General features: G+C 47.5%; 1 protein-coding gene across 3 annotated transcripts in view; it reads left to right on the top strand.

Moving 5' to 3' along the window:
• The window catches only part of MAMLD1 (mastermind like domain containing 1), a 184411-nt gene extending 165904 nt beyond the window's left edge, over window positions 1-18507 (top strand). For 2 of the 3 annotated variants that reach the window (XM_029607739.1, XM_029607738.1), the window contains exons 3-6: window positions 5055-5144; window positions 14516-14659; window positions 16319-16400; window positions 17397-18507. In XM_029607739.1, the coding sequence (XP_029463599.1) occupies window positions 5055-5144; window positions 14516-14659; window positions 16319-16400; window positions 17397-18424 (1344 nt within the window). In that variant the 3' untranslated portion in view covers window positions 18425-18507. The remainder of the gene's footprint in view (window positions 1-5054; window positions 5145-14515; window positions 14660-16318; window positions 16401-17396) is intronic. The other variant, XM_029607740.1, reaches the window with a different exon arrangement.
• The last annotated feature ends 1481 nt before the right edge of the window (window positions 18508-19988 follow it).

Raw genomic sequence — 19988 nt, 5'->3', positions numbered from 1 at the left:
TTCATCATTCGTAGGCAAAGAGCAACCCTTGGCAGGAGTAAAAAAAAAAAAAAAAAAAAATCTTTTTAAATAACATTATTTTTTGCCCTGATCTTTTGGGTAGGGTGAGGTTTGTCCAGGTTCTGTGCTAACGCCGGCTGAACCTATCCGGGATCAACTACAGAAGTGTCCTGGCAAGAGGAGGATGAATAGCTGCCAGAGAGGTAACCGAGAGAGTTCCTTCCAGTCGTTACCCCCTCAAAATTAAAGAAAAAAGCTACTTCAGTTTAAAAAAATATATTTTTTTTTCTTGTGAGGCTATAGAGTGCTGTATTTTAAATCAGGATAGTGTTGTCGGGTTTTTGGTGCGGCACAATTAAGAGAACACTGAGGAAAGCATGACTTGGAGACGGAGGTAGAGGTCTTTGTAATCTCATTCTGAAGAGCACTGACCGCAGGGAAAATCGCAAGAGAGACTGGGAGGCCGTGGGTAAATAGTAACAGGAAGTTTCCCCTCCCAAAGAGGCAGAGCTGCCAGCCCTTCTGCGTATGACACTTTGAAAACAAGAGGATGGGAGCGTGTTTTATGTCGTTACTCTGGAGAAGCTCCAAACTCTGTAGCATTTGAAAAGGAGGACCTGCTCTTGCTTCTTTAACATGAAGGTGTCGGCTCTTAACCTAATATTGTCTTTACAGATAGGTGTGGGTCCCTATCTCTTCTCCTCCCCTGAAGGATTTGTGACAGTGGGGCAACATTTGCAGGCAGCGGGAAAAATCCACCTAAAGCATCCAAGGCCTACACGTTATCGGATTCTTTGCATAGTTTCCGAGCGCGCACAGAAGACATGTGTACACCTACAGTGCATGCACACAAGGGCCACAGATCTTGAGTTTTCTTTGCCTTCGATGTGGCTTTTCGCTTGTTTTAGAATATCTTTGGGGATTATTTAATAGCTGCAGACTGGGAGGTTTCAAAGAATAACTTCTCTGTCAGAAGAGATCATTGTCAAGGCGCTTATCTGGAAGAATGCATTTAACCTAATCCAGAACTATAAGGGCTGGTAGTTTAAAACAAAAAAAAACTGCTAATAAAATAGTTAACTTAAATCCCACTTTCAGTGAAGAGTAGTCTTAGGGGCTAACCTTTCTTGGGGGCTGTACAGAGCTCAAAGTTAATATCTGGAGGGATGAAACATGTTCTAGGTCCAGCTGGACCCTTTTTCCCCTGTGGGACAAATGGTTTATTAAGGACCTGAAGGTATGCACCAATTACAAGCTCTACCACCAGACTTTAGCCAGATCAAGCTGCCTCATTGTGAAATAAAAGTATTTAGTCTTCACTATACTAGAAATTTGGGGACATAAATTGAAAAGGTGCCAGCCACCTCTAATTCATCTGTTCTCTGAGAAGCAGCAAACTAAAGTAATTACGAAGGAAAACCAAGAGTAATTTGCTGACCTGATTTCTTTTCTTGCAGAGGTAGAGTTTACTCATGCTTCCTTAGCCAGGGGAGAACTTATTTGAATGCACAGTTCAATTACCTGTTAAACTGAAAGATTAATTGGATTTTGCATGGACGGAAGAGGAGGGAGGGGGGGGGGGAGGGGAATGGAAGAACAGATATTGGTCGGATGAATGGGTTACAGGCGTCCCAGGATATCTGTGCCGATCTCCAGAACATGATGTCTGTTTACACAGGAGGGATGGCTGTACCCACCACATCTGAAAGTCTTAACACGGGCACTGAAGTATCTATTTTTTTATCACTGCTGAAAAACAGGAACAAATGGATGTGTCACTTTAAACCAAGAGACCACTTAATCCATAAAGACAGATGTGGCATCCTTGTGCATCCAGTGACCAACCAGAATTTTCTCTCTCTCTCTCTCTCTGCTTTGCTTCTGCTCTCTCGAGATCTGCCCTAATGTTTGCCTGATTCCGTTTGTGTGGTTGGCAACCAGCAAGAGAATGGAATGAACTTAATGATACGTTGGCTGCAGTGCCAGGATGATTAAGTCAATAGCGCTGCATGTTGAAAACAGACGGTGCGGTTTACAGTATCTGACTTTAACTGGGTTGATCTGTGCTTGCCTCACTGAATCACTGGCTATCGCAGAGAGGAGATCTGACCACTCTTTAACCCTGCGTGTAATTCAGAAAGGGACAGGCGTCCTTGGCTGCTTGTAGAGCGCATCACCCACTTTGAGCTCCCGGGGCCACCTCCTGCAAAGGTTAAACTCTGGTGATGTCACTGGCCCTCTGCAGCAAGAGAAGGTTTTCAGCTTACCTGTGAAACTATGGTCTTCAGGCATTGCTTGATGCAAAAGAAAAAAACAAGATCTCCTGTTATTTCCCCTCTCAGATAATGAGGACGAGAGGGCACGCCATGAAGTTAGCAAGTAGCTCATTTAAAACAAATCGGAAAAAATTCTTTTTCACTCGGCGCATACTTGAGCACTGGAATTCACTGCCAGAGGATGTGGTTACGGCAGCGCGCGTGGAAACCAGGAGATATGGGCGTGGCTGAGCCACGCGCGTACCACAGGGATTTTCAAACGGCCACGTGCGTATCTGCCAGTACGCACAGAAGAAGGGGTTTCAGAAATAGGGGGCAGGCCGGGGGCGGAGTCTGGAGTTTGGGTGGGCCGGGACAGCGCCATTAGGCACTGTCCCGCAGAAGCGCTCGCCGGCAACCGACCGGGCCAGTGCAACCTGCTACTGCTCCGGAGAGCAGGTAAGTTATAAAACAAAAAAAAATATATCTGTTAGCGGGAAAAGGGAGGCAGGTTCGGTAGGGAGTTTGGGAACAGGAAATAGGGCCTATCGTGTCGCTGCACGCACAGGTTGTGAAATCCCCATCCCCGCGATTCGGCACTCGCGTGCACATGAGCGCGCTGATATAAAATCGTACGCGCATTCTAGCAGAGTTTATAACATGCGAGTGTCGATGCGCGCATGTTATAAAATTGGCAAGCACGTGCGCGCGTGGGTTTAAAAGTTACCGTCCCTGTGTTTGGTTATTTGCCGGGTACTTGTGACCTGGATTGGCCACTGTTGGAAACAGGATGCTGGGCTTGATGGACCCTTGGTCTGACCCAGTGTGTTCTTATGTAGGTGTGCAAGTACTTCTAGGCAGATCAATGGTGTATGTAGAACAGGATTAGAAGAGCATTTAAAATGCCCAGGGGTGGCCATCTCGAGAGCCACAAACGGGCCAGGCTTTCAGGATATCCCCAGTGAATGTGCCTGAGAGAGAGTTGCATACAGTGGTGATTCGTGTATGCACATCTCTCTCATGCATATTCACTGTGCATATCCTGAAAACCAGGCCTGTTTGTGGCTCTCGAGGGGACTGGCGTTGGACACCCCCGATTTATCCCATTCCAGGCCAGATTTAAGATTTTGACTCCCATAGACGGAACCAGAATGGAAGGAAGTGACTGGAGGGGGGGGGGGGATGGAGAGTGATGGGTGAGGGCTACAGTGGCGCCACCTTGCAGCAGGCTGGTGCATGGACCTAAAGCTAGCGGGATTTGGCACCCTAGCCAGTTGGCCTACATTGCCCGGTACCTGAATCCTGGCCTGGCCTGAGCCTATTCCTGTCTGAGAAGAGAAGGCCTAGGAATGAATAACTGGTGAGCCAGCGTGATTACGGACTCCTCCCAATGAATTCATTTCCTGGGCTGCTTTATGATCTGCCTTGGTTGGAAAGTGCAAATTTAATTTGCCAGTCGCTTGCTGATGCGTGGACACGGAGCCGGGGGAGCAGCGGCCACTGTTTCCGAGAGAAGGCGCCACAGAAGCGACCCCCCCCCGTGAGCCGTTACCCGCCGACCCTGGCTTCGGCCGTATCTGTGCAGTATGTTAATTTTCTGTTGTGAGTCGTTTTTAATTTGGAATCTCATCTGACACCTCGGGAAATAAGTGTGTGTTCCTCTCACCTCCACTCCCCCATTCGTTTTAATGAACGAACCATTTGATACCTATTGATGTTTTATTAAAATTCCCCACCACCACCACCACAATAGAAGGGATATTTTGCAGCTGGTGACTTGCGTGCACTGCCTGTCTTTATTTTTCGTTTCCGGCTGATGGAATATACACAGGCGCTTTAAGCGTATGTTAATGCTGGTGGCTGGACGGGGGAAGGGAGAGGGGGGTCCTGTTTCCTGACCCATAGCTAATATCCTACAAGTCCCATGAAGCCAGCAAAGATTCCTGAGCTAAAACTGAAATGCTTCAGTTATTTCCAAATAAATGTCATTAATTTGCTTTCAGTGTGTGTGTCATGCAGTGTTTAAATAATGAGATGCTCCTCATTAATGTATTTCTACATTGGCCCTTTCTTTAATTTCAGACAAGGCAGTAAAAAAAAAAAAAAAATTATTTAAAATTAGCCAAGGAGTCTTCGCAGGAAAGGGCATAAAGAACTGTCAGTTGTGGGAAGCGTGGTTTTTATGCTCCTGTCCCGGACGACCTTGCTCCAAGGATAAATCAGACCTTGATGAAATGAAGCTGCAGATGGCTGGTGATCTCAGCTCTGTAGTAATGAAATGACAGGGGGAGAAAAATGGGCCCAGCCACAGTTTTGTAAATACAATGGGAATGGCAAAAAAAAGAGGAATTTCCAGAGGGTCCTGGCTGGCAGGCTTTAAAGACTTTCTCGTTTTTTTCCTTCTGATTTACGTACATGCATTGATTTATCTATTCAGGTGCCAAGCTTGGGGAATGGTGCATCCTCCCAGTGCAGAGCTGTCACAGTCCAGCTGTTTCATTCACACCCCCCCCCCCCCACAAGTAGCTCTTCTTTGTGGCGTGAGCCTTGACATGGCAGTGCTGCTCCAGCCGTGCCGGACCTTCGGGGGGCTATCGGCAGCTTCGGTTGGGATTGCAGGCCCTAGGGTGCTCTTGCTTGAAGTGGAGGTGTCGCCATTAAGAGATTTTTTGTCTCGCGGGGCAGTAAGGTTCTTGATCGTCTCGTATCGCACACACACACAGAGACAGGTTAAGAGATGCAAAGTAATGTGAAACCAACCAAATACGAATGGGTTTTTGTCTTGTTTTTTCTTTGCAGAGGATTCAGTTTGAGACCCCGAGTTACAGCGAGAATATCTGGGATTTAGAAGTGCAAGAAAAACCTTCATCTTTCTGTGGCGAAAATGAGGTAGTTGAATTTATTCATTATGTTTCTCATAACAAGGAGGCTCTGATAAGCATACGTTGCATGTTGTTCTGGCTTTGTTAAAATAGTATCTGTTTTGGGGATTTTTAAAAGCCACGTAATTTTTTAGCTTTCACTCCCAGTCCTTCGGCAGGGGCCTCGCTTGTTCCTTGAGCGCAGTTTGCCGTGCCAGTGGGAATACAGGGTGACCTCCCTTCCCTGTCCCCCACTTAATGATTTCTGAATGATGGGTACATGGGATGCCCTCCCTCCCATGCTGCCGTAGCCACCAATCCACCCCCATCAACGCAGCCCCAGCTTGCTTCCTCTTGCGTGGCTGTTACACGACGAGGTCGCTCCTGGCTCTTCGCTTATTGTGGGGGAAGGTGCCCTGCCTTCCCAATACCAGTTCTAGTGACCCCCCCCACAAGCCCGGTGGACTTTTAGGGAACCTCTGCAGTGAATTTGGCATGAGATAGATGTGCGGGTGCTGGAGTCCCGTTGTGTATAACCCTGAACGCCAGACTGGAACGGGGGGATGCCCGGCCTCTGTATTCTCAGGTTAAAACCGATTGATACCAGCTAAAGAGCGGATGATTTACCCACTTGAAAATTTGATCGAACGCAAGCGAGATCGAAAGACTGCTGTCTCATTTTGCTAAAAGTCGAGGAACGGAGAGCAGAGGGGGGGGGGAGAAAGTGGGCGTGAGAAGCGGAACTGCAGCCACCCCCTCCTGTCTGTGACCCTCCCCAGTACCCCATTCCCCGCTGGTGGTGGCACATCTCCTTCCGTGGCTGGTGGAGCGGGTTCAGGCGGTGCCTTGCCCCCTTTTCCAGATCTCTCCCCCCATCTGGCAGGAGCTTCTGGATCCCACGTGGATGCGGGAGACCTGGAAAACCCCAGTGTTGTATTCTGGTTAATAATATTCACTTGGGAGCCTTATTGTAGATCACTTGCAGAACTAAGTATTAGCAGCTGTAATTTTGGTGATGAAAGGGCATGTGAGCTAGAAAAAAACCCAGAGAGTTGAGGAGAAACAAAATCCAGGCTCCAAAAAAAATCATTTATACCAGATCCTTCTGACGCAGGCCACCGAGGTCTGAGGAGGTGCCCAAAACCACAGATAGGGTTTGCCTCCGTTTCTGGTTCCCTTCAGTCCCCGCTCCCTGTTGTCCAAATAGAGTAGTGGGGGACCCCCATGTCTACTGATCCTCCTCCCACCTCTTCTCTTCCCTGTGGCTTAAAAGATTACTAGGAATGTTCTGTGTAAGAAAATATTTTAGGCCATTTTTGTGGCATGTTCGGTGGGATTCCACGGGAAATGTTACCACCGGGTGCTATGAGACGCGCCCCGCTTCAGCCAGTCCCTAAATAAGTCGTCAAATGGGACCCTTAGCGGGTGAAGTTAGTTTAAAACTCGTTCATAACTTATTTATTTTATTAAAACGAATTCCCTTTCTAAAGGCATCCTCGGCTCCTCTCTTTCTTGCCTCCTAAGCACAAAGGGGGCAACTGGGGTGGGCTTTAGATAGGAGAAGACACTTTAACCCCTTTACTACTGGTGTTGCCCAGCCGCTGTGTGCATAGTTTTGCAGGGAAGGCACTGATTCTGTAAAAGAAAACCAATGCTGTGTCTTCCGGAGCAGTTTCTTTGGAGGCTGTATAAAATGGTTTGCATTCTGCGAGCAGTTTGCTGTAATGGTGCATACGTGTGTGTGTGTGTGTGTGTGTGTGTGTGTGCATGCTGTGCGGGACTGTTTATTAATTTGAAGGTGCACTTGACACTGACAAAAAAAAAAAAAAAGACACTGTATACTGTTTCTTCTTACTACCTGCTGCCACATTAAGATATTTTAGGCACACGCAAGACAAATTCCCAAACCAGAATCACTATCGGAATAACAAGGATTACCGCAAAAGATGAACAATTTTGTGAAAACAAAACACAAAAAAATTTCAGATCCCTGGATTCTGGTCCATCTCGAGCTGGGTTGTAAAGTGCATTAGTGCAAGACTGTACCAGTAGCTAACAAGATGTGAAGCGTTGTCCTGCACCGAAGCATTTCCGCTTCAGGTATGGTAAATCTCGGTCACTGCCTCCGTCAAAAAGGAAGGCGGTTTTTGCTTTTGTTGTGCCGGGGGGGGGGGGCTGAGCAGGCCAGTGCCACGAGGACAGGAGATACAAAGCAGAACTTAAAAGGGGCTGCCTACAATATACACCGTCTGCCCATGGATCGCTTGGCAGCCTTCAAACAGAGGCCTGCCCCCTGACCCACAGCCCCTCGGATAAGCTCGGAAACTCGAGCCTCATGGTATTTCACATGGCTGTGTCACGTAAACGGGTGAAAACATGGTTTGTCTTATCATTGCTGGTGTATCGGCTTAAGAGAAGGGGGGAAAAAAAAGCTTGAAAAGGCTTCTGAAGTGAAAAGGATCCATTTTTAACTCTGAGATTAATTTCACTGAACGTTGAATCTACAAAGTCTTCTAAAAGGAGAAATAGTGTAACTTTTGTAATAAAGATTGTTATGAATGTTATATTATCAAAACATTCATAACATCCTTATATTCTTTCACTCTTATTTATATATATATATATGAGTGAAAGACTATAACATTCGAAACAATCTTTATTCATACATATAACACAAGACACTCTAACAAGAGCGGGACACAAGCACGTTGCATATCATGAAGAATTATTTATTTATTTATTTCAGAGCTTTTATATACTGAGGTTTAGCACCTAGCCTTCACCCCGGTTTACAATAGAACAATTTGTTACATGGAACGGTATAAGGAGCATAGAATGGAATAGTTTACATCGAACTGTTTGGAGAATAACTTATAACTAGATTTAAACGCTTGAACAAGGTCAGGACATTATACATTAGAACTTTACTAGCTAAAAGGACCTGAGAAAACACAAGTTACTATGCACAAGATTATTTGGCAAGGCGGTTTGCCCAAAGTTAAGGGGGGTAAGACAGGGGGGGTGGGATCGGGAGGGGAGAAGGAGAATGGATGGAGGGGGGAGAGGATCTTTGCATTGAGAGGGTGATATGTAAGAGGGGAGCGGTGAGAGGTGAAAAATGGAGGGAGGGGAGATCATTAGGAACTCTTAGTGTACTCGTCTTGCATGGGAGATGTTGAAGGTGGGGTAATGAAGTTAGCCTACGCCATCTCTGAATGTTTTGCTGAATAACCAGGTTTTCAGTTCTTTTTTGAAGGATTTGCTGTCGGTTATTGCGCTTAGGTATTGTGGTAGGGAGTTCCATAGGTGTGGTCCTGCAATTGAGAATACTCTGTTTCTCATGCAGGTGAGCTTAGCCGATGGAAGTGTTGGTATGTCCAGGAATAGTTTGCTGGTAGTTCTGGTGTGTCTCTGAGGTTTGTGTTGATGAATCATGTTGTAGAGTTAGTTGTTTTCCGTTTTGTGTAGACCGTTGTGCATTAGAGTAAGGGTTTTGAATTCGATTCTCTGATCGATTGGGAGCCAGTGAAGACTTCTTAGAACAGGGGTGATGTGTTCCGATTTTTTTTTTTGCCAGTTAGGACTCTGGCTGCGGCATTTTGCAGCGTTTGGAGTGGTTTTAGGGACAATTTGGGAAGACCTAACAGGAGCGAGTTGCAGTAGTCAAGGCTGTTGAAGATCAGCGATTGTAGTATTGTCGGAATTCCTGATGGTGGAGAAGTGGTTTTAGATGCTTCAGGACTTGCAGTTTGTAGAATCCTTCTTTGGTTTTGGTTGCGATGCTCTTTTTTAAGTTGAGGTCTTTGTCAATCCATAATCCGAGGTTCTTTGTATTGTTTTTTATCTGGATGTTGATGTTGTCGATTGTAAGGGAGTGTGTAGTGATAGTTTGTTCTGGGACATTTCTTCCTATGAGGATGCATTCCGTTTTATTCATGTTCAAGCATAGCTTTAGTTAGTTTAGCATGTTTCTTATTGCGGTTAGGTGGTTTGCTGCTGTGGAGAGAGCCTCTTCTAGTGTGTTGGAAATTGGGATGATGAACTGGATGTCATCGGCATACATATAGTATGTTATTCTGAGACTGGAGATGAGGTGGCATAAAGGTAGAAGGTATATGTTGAAGAGGGTTGCAGATAAAGCAGACTCTTGAGGTACGCCGGTTTCTAGAGGAAGGGGGTTAGACGAGTTGTTGTTCAGTGAGACCTTGAAGAATCTGTTCTGAAGGTAAGAGGAGAACCAGTTGAGGGTACTGCCTGTGAGGCCGATGTTGGCAAGTCTTGATAGAAGGCTTTATACTTACTAAGACAAAAACGTTTATCACAAATGATTATTTATTACAAAAATTCTTACCCAAAAGATTACAAAAGAAATTGTTCATCATGACATATATCTATGTGAATGAGAGTGAAAGAATGTTAGATGTTAGGCATGGACCTCGATCTGTTCATAAAGATTCTTGAAAGCTGAAAGGAAGGTAAAGATTTAAGTTATGGTCTGTACACTTTAAAAAAAAATTAGGTTTAGGGATAGAATTTAGCTGTTTTGCGCTTATAAACGCCGGAATGCCCCCAAGTTGGAGGTCTTCTGGCATGTGGCGCATCACCGGAAAGGTCCTGGGAATTGTCTTGGGTGGAGATTTAGCCTCCGGCCCCCGCTCCTCTGCTCCATCCATTGGATCATCATTCCTGTAAACCCCGAGCGGCTGCGGCTGTCTAACGTCCGTTCCCAGAGTCGCGTGTGCGCACACAGGTGTTGAGGCGGCGTGGACCTGTCTGATCTGACGCATGGGGGGGGGGGAGGGGCCCATAGGGTGAGCCATTGGGAACGGTTCTTTCCGAAAAAATGTTCGAAATAAAGCAGTTCCTCTCCGAGAAGGCCCAGCCCCCTCTCAGACGTGGTGAGCAGGACTTCGAAGGGACAACTGCACGTCACAGCTCGCCTGTCGTTGGGATTAAAAGAAACCCTTCATCCTGTGCTGTCCAGCAGCCGAAGGAGAGAGAGATTAAAAGAAACCGCCTCTGAAATGTCTTCCTTTATATCTGGGGACCTTTGTTTCAGTTTTTAATTTTATTTTTTTTTCCAGGAAATTATCAGTGTTTATAATAATGAACACAAATGGGTGAAAAATCAGGAAATAAATTACTTTTTTTTTTCCCCCCACTGATTTTTCTCCAGTTTTTTGTTATAATACTGATAAATTCCCAGGGGAAAATAAACTAAAAGCTGAAAATGAAGGCCCCTGTTTGTATCCTGGTGTCAGGTAGGCAGCTGCTGTCCCAGCCCTTGCTAGGTTGCCCGGGGGGGGGGGGGGGGGGGATCGGCTGCGGGAGCTCGTGGCTTGCGTGTGGGCTCCTTAAGGGATGAGAGCATCATCGGGGAATAAATGATGCATGCACGGCCTCCGATTTCAGAGGCCATCGCTTTTTAATTTCAAGGGCTTAGAGCGCTGCAGTTTAGCGTTCAGACCGAGCTGAAATATTTTCCCCTTGGCTAGGTTGACGTTTCCTCTTTTTTAAAAACCCCCAAAAACCGTAATCCACAGAAGGACAGGAAAGAAGCAAAAAATAAAACGAAGCAAAACGTTTGCAGTGCACATCTTGTGCAATCGTGGCAGAGCTGGAGCGACACGAAAAGCCACTCGGCCTTCGGCCTCTGGGTTGTGCAATGCGCTGGTGGAGCAGCAGCAGCAGCTTGCGCTCCTCTTCCTGGGCATCGTGAAATATAAAAACAACAAATGTGGCAGTTGCAGCTCGGAAGTCTGTATAAATTTCTTCTCGACGTTTGCCCGTCTCAGGAGCTGCTCTGTCCCTGATCCCTTCTTTTGTCTTTATTTTGTCTTTTTTGTTGTTGACTGTATTGTTGTTTTGTTATTGGAGGAGTAGCCTAGTGGCTAGAGCAGCGGGCTACGAACCAGGAGACCCTGGGCAAGTCACTTTATCCTCCATTGCCTCGGGTACAAACTTAGGGGTAAAGTGAACAGTGTCGGGGGGTGGTTAATTTTGGGGGGTGGGGGAGTAAATTTTTTTTTTTTATAACACTGCCCATAAGCGACACCGATTTTTTTTTTTCTCCCCCCCCCCCCCCACACACACCCCTCCCCAATTACAGTCACTAAAACATGCTCAGAAGTGATCAAGTTTACACGCCTACCTTTTTAAGATCCAAAAGAGGGGGGGTGTGTGTGTGTGTGTGAATCCCCAGCTCCAGCCCCCTCCCCCCCCCCCCCCCCCCCCCGAGTCCTAGCAGGCTGAAGGCACTGGGGTTTAGCCGAGTAATCAGGGCAGGGAAGCCTGTTTCCGGGGGGGGGGGGGGGTAGAAACCCTCTCCTACCCCCCGAGGCTGAAATGCAGGGCTCTTCCTGCATGAACGTCCCCCTGGAGTTGGACTCTGAAGCACAGCTAGCAAACCTCCTGTCCAGGCGTGTAAACCCCCTCCCCAGCCCGTGCACTTTCAGCCGATTACTCGTTGCATGTGGATTTATGCTGGGAAGGACGGGGAACCTTCCTTAAGGAGCCATTTAACCTTCTGGGAGAGATTGCTGGGTGCACTTTTGAGCACAGGTGAGAGCTGTTCTTAGTGCGGAGTCTCCTACTGTACAAACGAATGCGGTGCTTCCCACTAGTGGCCGGAAGAAAAAGCCTGCGGTGTGTGTGTTTGTGTGTGTGTGTGTGTGTGTGTGTGTGTGTGTGTGTGTGTGTGTGTGTCCCAAAGCTTTTGGGACTTGTGCGTGCCGCAGACAGGAAAGACTCGAGACGAATCTGACGTCTGCGCCAAAGGAATCCGTGTCGACCCGGGCCTTCCGGACGGCTGATTCGATTTACAGCGAACCAGCTCGCATCGTTGGGCTAGGGGTTGCGGGCCAGCAAATACCCCTTTTCCCCCTGATTTGTGAATGCCCCCCGCCAAAAAAAAAAGAAAACCCGGGAGGAATCCGGAGGGCCAGCGCTGCCCTTTTTAAGTATTTTCCCCCCAGACACAATCGGTGAAAGGGAAATGCTAGTGGTACAGGAGCGCGAGCGCTACGTAGGGGGTTTCTGAGCGCTGGGGAGAGCAGGGTCTGCGACAGAGCCTGCACTGCATGACCCCCCCCCCCCCCACCCAGAGCCTCTCTGAGGAGCCAGACGGGGGGGGCCTTTCTTCTCTGCTCGTTTATCCCTTTTTCCCCCGCAAGCAATGATGTGATGTCATAACGTAACAAGAATAAGACATCTTTACGTCGTATTGTTCCCGAGTTATCGCGTAAACCGATGTGATGTGTCCCCCCAATGAACGTCGGGATAGAAAAACAAATAAATACATAAGCAAAGGGGTTGCAAGCCGCTGCCCAGAGGTCACCCCGTCATGTTCCTGCAAAGCCTTCCCAGGGTGGGGGTCCCGGGGACCCTCCCCCCCCCCCCCCCCAACCACACACACACAGGGCCCTGTTGGGTTTCCAGGACTCTCCTTGCGTATTCACCGTGAGGTCGCCCGGTGAGAATACCCCTGCTGAACTGGGAATACTGGAGAGAAAACGCCCCCCTTTCTCTTCCAGCCCCTGCCCTCTGCTTCCTGTTTTTCTCTGCTCCAGCTTCATTATAATTGTCAAATGTCAGAAGGCAGCTTATCCCCCCTCCCCTCCCCGCCCTCCTTATCTCTTGATGACATTGATTGCTAAACAAAGGATTTGGATAACAAAAGGGAAGCCGTGGTGGCCTGGTTAGGAAAGCTGGGGTGTAGGGGAGGCCTCCCTGCCAGAAACAGCAGAGTGTGCAATAAATAATGCAGTGCCCTCTTTTTTTTTTTTTATTTTTTGCCCGGCCACGGAGGGGGGGTCAGATGGTTTTCTCCCACTTGCTCTGCCTTCTCCCCCACCCCCCCCTCCATTTTCTCCAGGGGGGGGGGGCCGTTTTCACTGACCAGATGTTGAGCTACAAAGCAGGATTCAGTGAGAGCTGCTACTTGCCCCTCCCCCCTGCTTATTAACAGGTTCCTGGGGAAACACAGAACCCGGTGGGGCTGCCCATGGGGGGGGGTATTTAATAGTTGTGACAATTATACGAGGAGATTCGTTTAATACGCGTCTTGTGCACGCGTCTGCCCCAGGCCTCAGCTACCCTCATAATATTTTTCTTCAACTTTTATTAAGGCTTTTTTTTTTTTCTTCTTTCTTGCCCATTTCTTCTCCCATCTTATTACCTTTTTGTAACTGTTATGTTTCCCTCTGCTTTACTTCCTCTTTTTAGGTTCAGATTGCCATCTTTATTTTTTTTTTTGTCATCCCCTGGCTTCCTTTTCTTGAAGGATCTGTTGGGTTTTTTTTCCTTTTTGATGTGGCAGGTTTTTTTTTTTTTTGGAAATAGTTTGACCACAGTAGCGGAGAGAACGCTAGAAGAGAAACTTTGCTGGGCATTTTTACCTACAGGCCAATACAGTACAGTGCGCTCAGACGGAGCACACTGTTGCTGCTCTTGGACGCGCGTTTTCCCTTACCCCTTATTCAGTAAGGGGAGGAAAACGCGCGTCCAACCCGCCGAACCTAATAGCGCCCTCAACATGCAAATGCATGTTGAGGGCGCTATTAGGTATGCGCGCGAGATACAGAAAGTAAAATGTGCAGCCAAGCCGCACATTTTACTTTCAGAAATTAGCGCCGACCCAAAGGTCGGCGCTAATTTCTTCCGGCGCCGGGAAAGTGCACAGAAAAGCAGTAAAAACTGCTTTTCTGTGCACCCTCCGACTTAATATCATGGCGATATTAAGTCGGAGGTCCCGAAAAGTTAAAAAATAAATAAATAAATAAAATTTGAATTCGGCCCACGGCTGTCGGGCTGAAAACCGGACGCTCAATTTTGCCAGCGTCCGGTTTTCGAGCCCGTGGCTGTCAGCGGGCTCGAGAACCGACGCCGGCAAAATTGAGCATCGACTGTCAAACCCGCTGACAGCCGCCGCTCCTGTCAAAAAGGAGGCACTAGGGACGCGCTGGTGTCCCCAGTGCCTCCTTTACCCAGATCTACCACTGGACCTAATTTAAATAGTGAATCGTGCGCACCGGCAAGTGGCCGGCGCGCGCCGGGAGAGCGGGCATTCGCCCGATCTCCCGCAGACTTTACTGTATCGGCCCGCTAGTTTGGCTTGGGTCTGCCCTTTTTTTGGTAGAAAAAGGGGAATGACCCCCTCTGAGCGGGATTATGGATGGAGGGGGAGGGGAGTCTGTATCATCCAGCGATCCCGTCTCTTTTTTATACTGTGTAAGCGAATAACGGCTTAAGCAAGTTCAACCCACCACGCATGACGCGTTGTGCATTCGCCTGCAGGAGTGGGACCCAGAGGGTTAAAATACGGTAGAGGTGCAGATCTGTAATCTTCCTGGTCAGATTGAGCCTTTCACCACCCCCCCTCACTCTTCTTCTTCTTGGCAGGATCAGACGGCTGGACTGGTTCCCAGGCTGCAGGAAGCGGGTCCCATACCAAGCCCGGGCTCTGGACCTGCGCCCCCCTCGGCCAATGGATACCTAAGGAACTCCATCCTGAAGGAGCAGATAATGAGGCGACAGCTGTTGCAGGTTTGATTTCTCCTCCTCCTCCTATTTTTTTTATTTTTTTTTCCTTTTTAATTTCGCTGCTGGTGTTTTAAAATAATTTTTCATTTAACCGGCGTAAATGACAAAAAGTTCTCTCGGTTCAGCAGAGAGAGAGAGTCGCGGGGACCCCCCCCAAGGAATCCGGCTCCGATGCCTTCTTTAATTTAATGTATTTTGAGGACTGGAAGATTTTGCTTGCCCTAGGATGCTCATCTCACCCCTTGATTCTTGGGGAGGGTAGCGTGAAACAGACTTCCCCGTTTTGGGGTCCAACGGGTACTTCCGGATGACTTGGGTCTCTGTGGGCCTGTGGTCTGACCCAGCGAGGCACGTCCGGTGCTCTTCCGAGTCTGCTGAAAAGGGTCTGGCTGTAATGAAGCCTCTTGTCCAATAGTATATGCATTAGTTTTCTTAAATTGTACAGAGCACACACGCTACTTTCTGTGCCGATCGGGAACGTCTAAGGGATACGCAGAGCTGGAGAGCGCTAGCGTCTTTTTGAGTTGACGTAGAAGGCGAGTCCCCTATGGCTCTGCTTACTGGTCAGTTAAAGTAGCCAGGTCCCCCCCGCTGGCAGAAAAATTAAAAACTGGCAACCAAAGGGAGATCTGAACTTCCCCCTTTATAAGAGACAAATGTTAAATCTGGTTTCCCTCCTTGTTCCCTCCTCGTGCTCTTGACCATCGCCATGGAACGGAAGGCAATGGCCAGAATCAGGATCAAAACCAGAGCAAAAGAGTAGGGAAGACAACCCGACATATTTTCTTTTTTTTTTGCCAGGTCCCGGTTAAGGAATCCCTAACTACAAGAAAAAAAATAGCTAATATTAATAATAAGCCTCCCCCTTTTATCTCACAGTAGGGCTCGTCTTTTTATGGAAAACGTAATGCCGTAACATCATGGGACGAAACACCCGCATGTAGAATCTTTTCTGTAATCTTTGCCAGAATTGTGTTGCCAGTTTAAACCAAATGGTAAATACACAGCATAGAAATAAGAAGAACACCTACCGGGTGCTCGCAATCAGACAAAAAGGTAGGTGGATCCCTTCCGATGTTTCCCTGTACGCCCGCGCCAGGTAAGCGCAGTTAAAAGCAGGAAAATAGAATGAAGAAATGACTCATGAAATATCCAAAATATAAATACTTATCTTGAAGGCTGGAGAGGGGGGGGGGGGGAGGTCTGTAACTCGGGCCCTGCTCCCCCCCCCCCCCCCCCCCCAGCTGGAACTGCTTTTCCAATGCCAGGTTCAGATCATCCCTCTTAGGGCTCCTCGCTGTCACGGCTGTGACTCCCTCGGGCCCTGCCGTCTCGCCCACACGCGCGTGAGAGACCCAAGCCCGAACGAGCAGAATATTTTGGCCGTACCGCGACTTTTTTTTTTTTCTTTCTTTCTTATTTAAAGCTTATCATTCATATTCCTCGTTCCGCAGTTTAACTCTGCGCTCTTCAAAATAGCTCTTTAAAGAGAGAGAGAGGCGCTGGGACTGTACTTCTGGGACCTGCTCCATTTCGGTCCTTGTTCCCGGCGTGAGCGTCTACCCGTCTGTCCCCGTTGCCAAGCTCGCCAGAACTGCCTCTCGTTTACCAAAGCTGCGCTAGAACAAAAATGTTGTTTTTCTTTTGTTCTGTCTTGTTCAGGTAAAGCACAGACCAAATATGATGGGAGTGACACCGGAGCAGCGCAGCGCGTTTGTAGCGCAGCAGATGAACCAGTTTCCAAGTAAGGAGCTAAACAAAAAAAATAATGTTAAATTAGTGTAACCTATGCGCAGATTGGCCCACTAGCTTATGAACACTTGTGATAAAATGACACCTTCTGATGTACTCAAGGGTATTGAACCTGGGGGTGGTGGTGAGCGAGACGGCCTTCGTGCGTTGACATAGTTGAAAATACATTGGCGTTAACCTCCAGGTGGGGCTGTGAATCATCCTCCTCACTTCCAGACAAAGAAGCCTTACCCCATACTCTTCCTCCCTTACTGCTCCCTCCCAGGCCAGAGGAGGCCCCACACCTGTCCACCTGAGTGGCCCCCTCCCGCCTACCCCTTCTGAGGAGGAGGATCCAGGCAGTACAGGATGGCCGAGCAGTCTCTCCTGTGCTAACCTCATCACTTTCAGAAGGGATAGGAGATTAATCCAATGAGGGCCTCCCTGACCCGAGGGGGCTTCCTTCCTCCCTTATGGGATTGTTGGGTGAGAGAGGATGGATTCATGGCTGGGGATTCCTTCTCGGAAGGAGAGAGGGAGGGAGCTGTTCCTGGGGTCATCATGTCCTGCGTTGGCTCTTGCATTAGCAAAAACCACACCTCAGAAAGATACAGTATAGTTAAGTTTTTGCATCACCAGAGGGGGGTTAATGCAAGTCAAATTACTTTATTTTATTGCTAATGAGCTGTTTTGCATGCAGCAGAACTCATTAATATTATTAATGTGTAGGCACATGTTAACATTTCTCTTATCACATTTAATACATGGGCCCAATATTAACTATACCACTGGCAACGATTTCCTTCTGATCAAACAAAGGTTTTGGAGAATGTGTTAACTCTTAGTAAGCAAGCTGGAGCCATAATCTTTTCATGTAAATAGTAACCTTGTCAGAGACAGTAGTTTGAAGAGGCATATTTGATCGAACAGATGCATGAAACCAAAGCATTGCTCATGTCTAGAAGGAGTACGTCGGCAGTAACTAACAGTGATCTTTTTCCGTATTCAGCAGTACCACAGCCTATTCCTAGTGACTGCGCTCAGCCCATGCCGACTCATTCACCCAACCACCGTCTAATGGCTTCAGCTCAAGGCCTGCTTCAGAGCAACATGGGGTCTGGGATGACACCTTCCCCGGTCAACCAGAGCAGTGGCACCATGGTCATGATTCCACACACCCCTGGGAAGCAGCAAGGGATCTTTCCGGCAAGCTCTGATTTTAATATTCCACTGCGCACCAGCCAAGGGTCACTGGGCATGAGCTCCGGCTGCCAGACTGCTCACGGTCAGGCGGCGGTTCGGCCCGGCATGCCCTTGCCCGGCTTCACTCCCGGCAATCTGGCCAATCACTCCGCGGCGCAGCTTCACTTGAGGCAAGCCGGCATGGCAAGGATTCCCCACGTCTACGCCGGTTCACCTTCGCAGATGTGGACGCCGCCGGGAGTCCCGAGGATGCCAAGTCAGAGCCAAATGGATGCCAGCATGCAGCCGTTTGCCGGCAATCCCCTGTTCGCCAAGCAAAGCGCGAGACCAAATATGGGAAGCCAGCCGTTTCCTCATCAAGCCGTGGTGCCTCCCAACCAGGTAGCTCCTCCCAGCCAGATCCGGCAAATGCAGAAACTTACCCTAGCGCAGTCCGGTCAGGGTGTGAACACGCTGAGCAGTCAGAACTTAAGAAACAGCTTGACAAGAGGGCAGCTCTCCGCCATGAACGTTATGAAGCCGATAATTCAGGGCGTGCCCGGTTTTAACCCGATGGCCGCGGCTCAGCTTGGCCCGCCTTCCTATGCCCCTTCCGCGGGACAGTCGTCGGGGCCCTTCAGCCGAATGAGCTCCGCCGCCTCCTCCGAGCTACCTCAGTACGAGTTTCTGCCGCCGCCGCCCGGCTCTGTCTTGGCCGGGAGCTGCAGCGAGGCCGACTTCATCGAGTCGATCATGAAGAGCGGCGACGGCAACACCGACGAGGACTGGTTGAACAATCTGACCATGCTGGACGATATCTTGGAGCAGCACACACAGAATTCCGGGCACGTTTAGCCTGCAGGGAAATCGGACACATTTTGTAAAAAAAAAAAAAAAAAAAAAAAAAATTAAAAAAAATTAAAAAAAAAATATAGAGAGAGATATCTGACATGTAAAGAGAGAGAAAAAGAGCTTTCACTGCTAGAAGTGTGGAGGCAGACTGTTCTTTCCCGCAACAAAGTTTAATATTGGCAGTTTTTCAGATAACTGTATATATTTAAATATTTTTTAAATTATGTTTTCCATAACATTAAATGTGGAAGTATTTATACTTCTGTGCTGAACTGTTTGTAAAATAAAAACTGTAGCATAATGTTTTTGGTTTTTTTTTTTTTGTTACATGACAGGGCTTTCGTTTATTATAACGTGTTTATAAATATGCAAATGACATTGTTAGCTCCAGTAATACTGTGTATTACAGCCAGAAATACTTGGTTATGTTTTTTGACATAATGAACTGAAGGGTGTCTCGCGAACCGGATGAAGTTAGGATATGGTGTGGCAGGGGAGGGGGGGGAAGGGGGTGGGAGCATTCGTCGTCAGCCGTAACTTTTCCACACCGAACTGAATACGAAGCCCGAAACGAATACAGAAACCACATGTCCGGTAACTTATTTTACTTTTTTTTCTTTCCCCCACCCCTTTCAATAAATTGGGTAGATCTACGGGACTGCATTTTATTTTCATTTTACTGACGGCCTAGATATTTCCGAAGGGCTATTTCTTTTGCACTGCTGATGAATAAATTAGGTGTACGGAAAGGTTCGGTTGCTTCCCCCCACTAATGTCTAGGGGCCATGGTCTTCAAACTGTTGAGGGACTGATGATGATGTCCGGGGGGGGGGGGGGGGACAGGGGACATCACGGTCAGCTGAATGGACATTGCACTGATGCCCGTGCGTACAGGATTACCCTGAAAAACGGCCCACCATACGCTCAAGTCTGAGATGAAACCGTTACTGGTTGGCAGACCTCTGCCATGTATATTTCAAGTGTACAGGTAATTTGTTCCTGGTTTTAAGGGTTTTCATTATATAATTTTACTGGAAAACTTTTTTTTTTTTTTTAGGGGAAATGCCCTTGGCATTACTTTTTTTTTTTTTTTTTTTATCTGTCTATGATGTTTTCTGTCAGCTGAACTTGTCATATGTATATTTAAGAGTCTGTTTATAAAGGATTCACTGTACCGTAAATGGAAAAATGTTCATACTTTGTGTAATCACATTTTAATAGCCACATCATGTTTCTGCTCTACATTTGTAATATACGGTAATGTCGGCTTTTCAAGCACAGAAATTATAACTTTTTTTTTTTTTTCTTCATAGCATAATAAACTGCCAGGGAAAAATGCGCATATGTTTTTTTTTGTTTTGTTTTTTTAAATAACTCAAAAAAGCATTTTGTATTTTACAAGTTATTGCTTTCATCGGTCCGTTTGTAAGTTTGTGTGTTTTGCCCCCGTGTCTTGTCAGCCTGTGAATGGAGAGGTTATTTCAAGCGAAGCAAAAGGTGTCCTGCTGGTTTGGTTTTTTTTTTTTTTTTTTAGTTCTAGCTTACAGCTTGTCTCTCTCTAGCTCTG

Source organism: Rhinatrema bivittatum, chromosome 6 (genome assembly GCF_901001135.1).
Source record: "Rhinatrema bivittatum chromosome 6, aRhiBiv1.1, whole genome shotgun sequence".
Classification (NCBI taxonomy): Eukaryota; Metazoa; Chordata; class Amphibia; order Gymnophiona; family Rhinatrematidae; genus Rhinatrema; species Rhinatrema bivittatum.
Note: the sequence above shows the minus strand (reverse complement) of the source record. Positions and strands in the feature narration are given on the sequence as shown.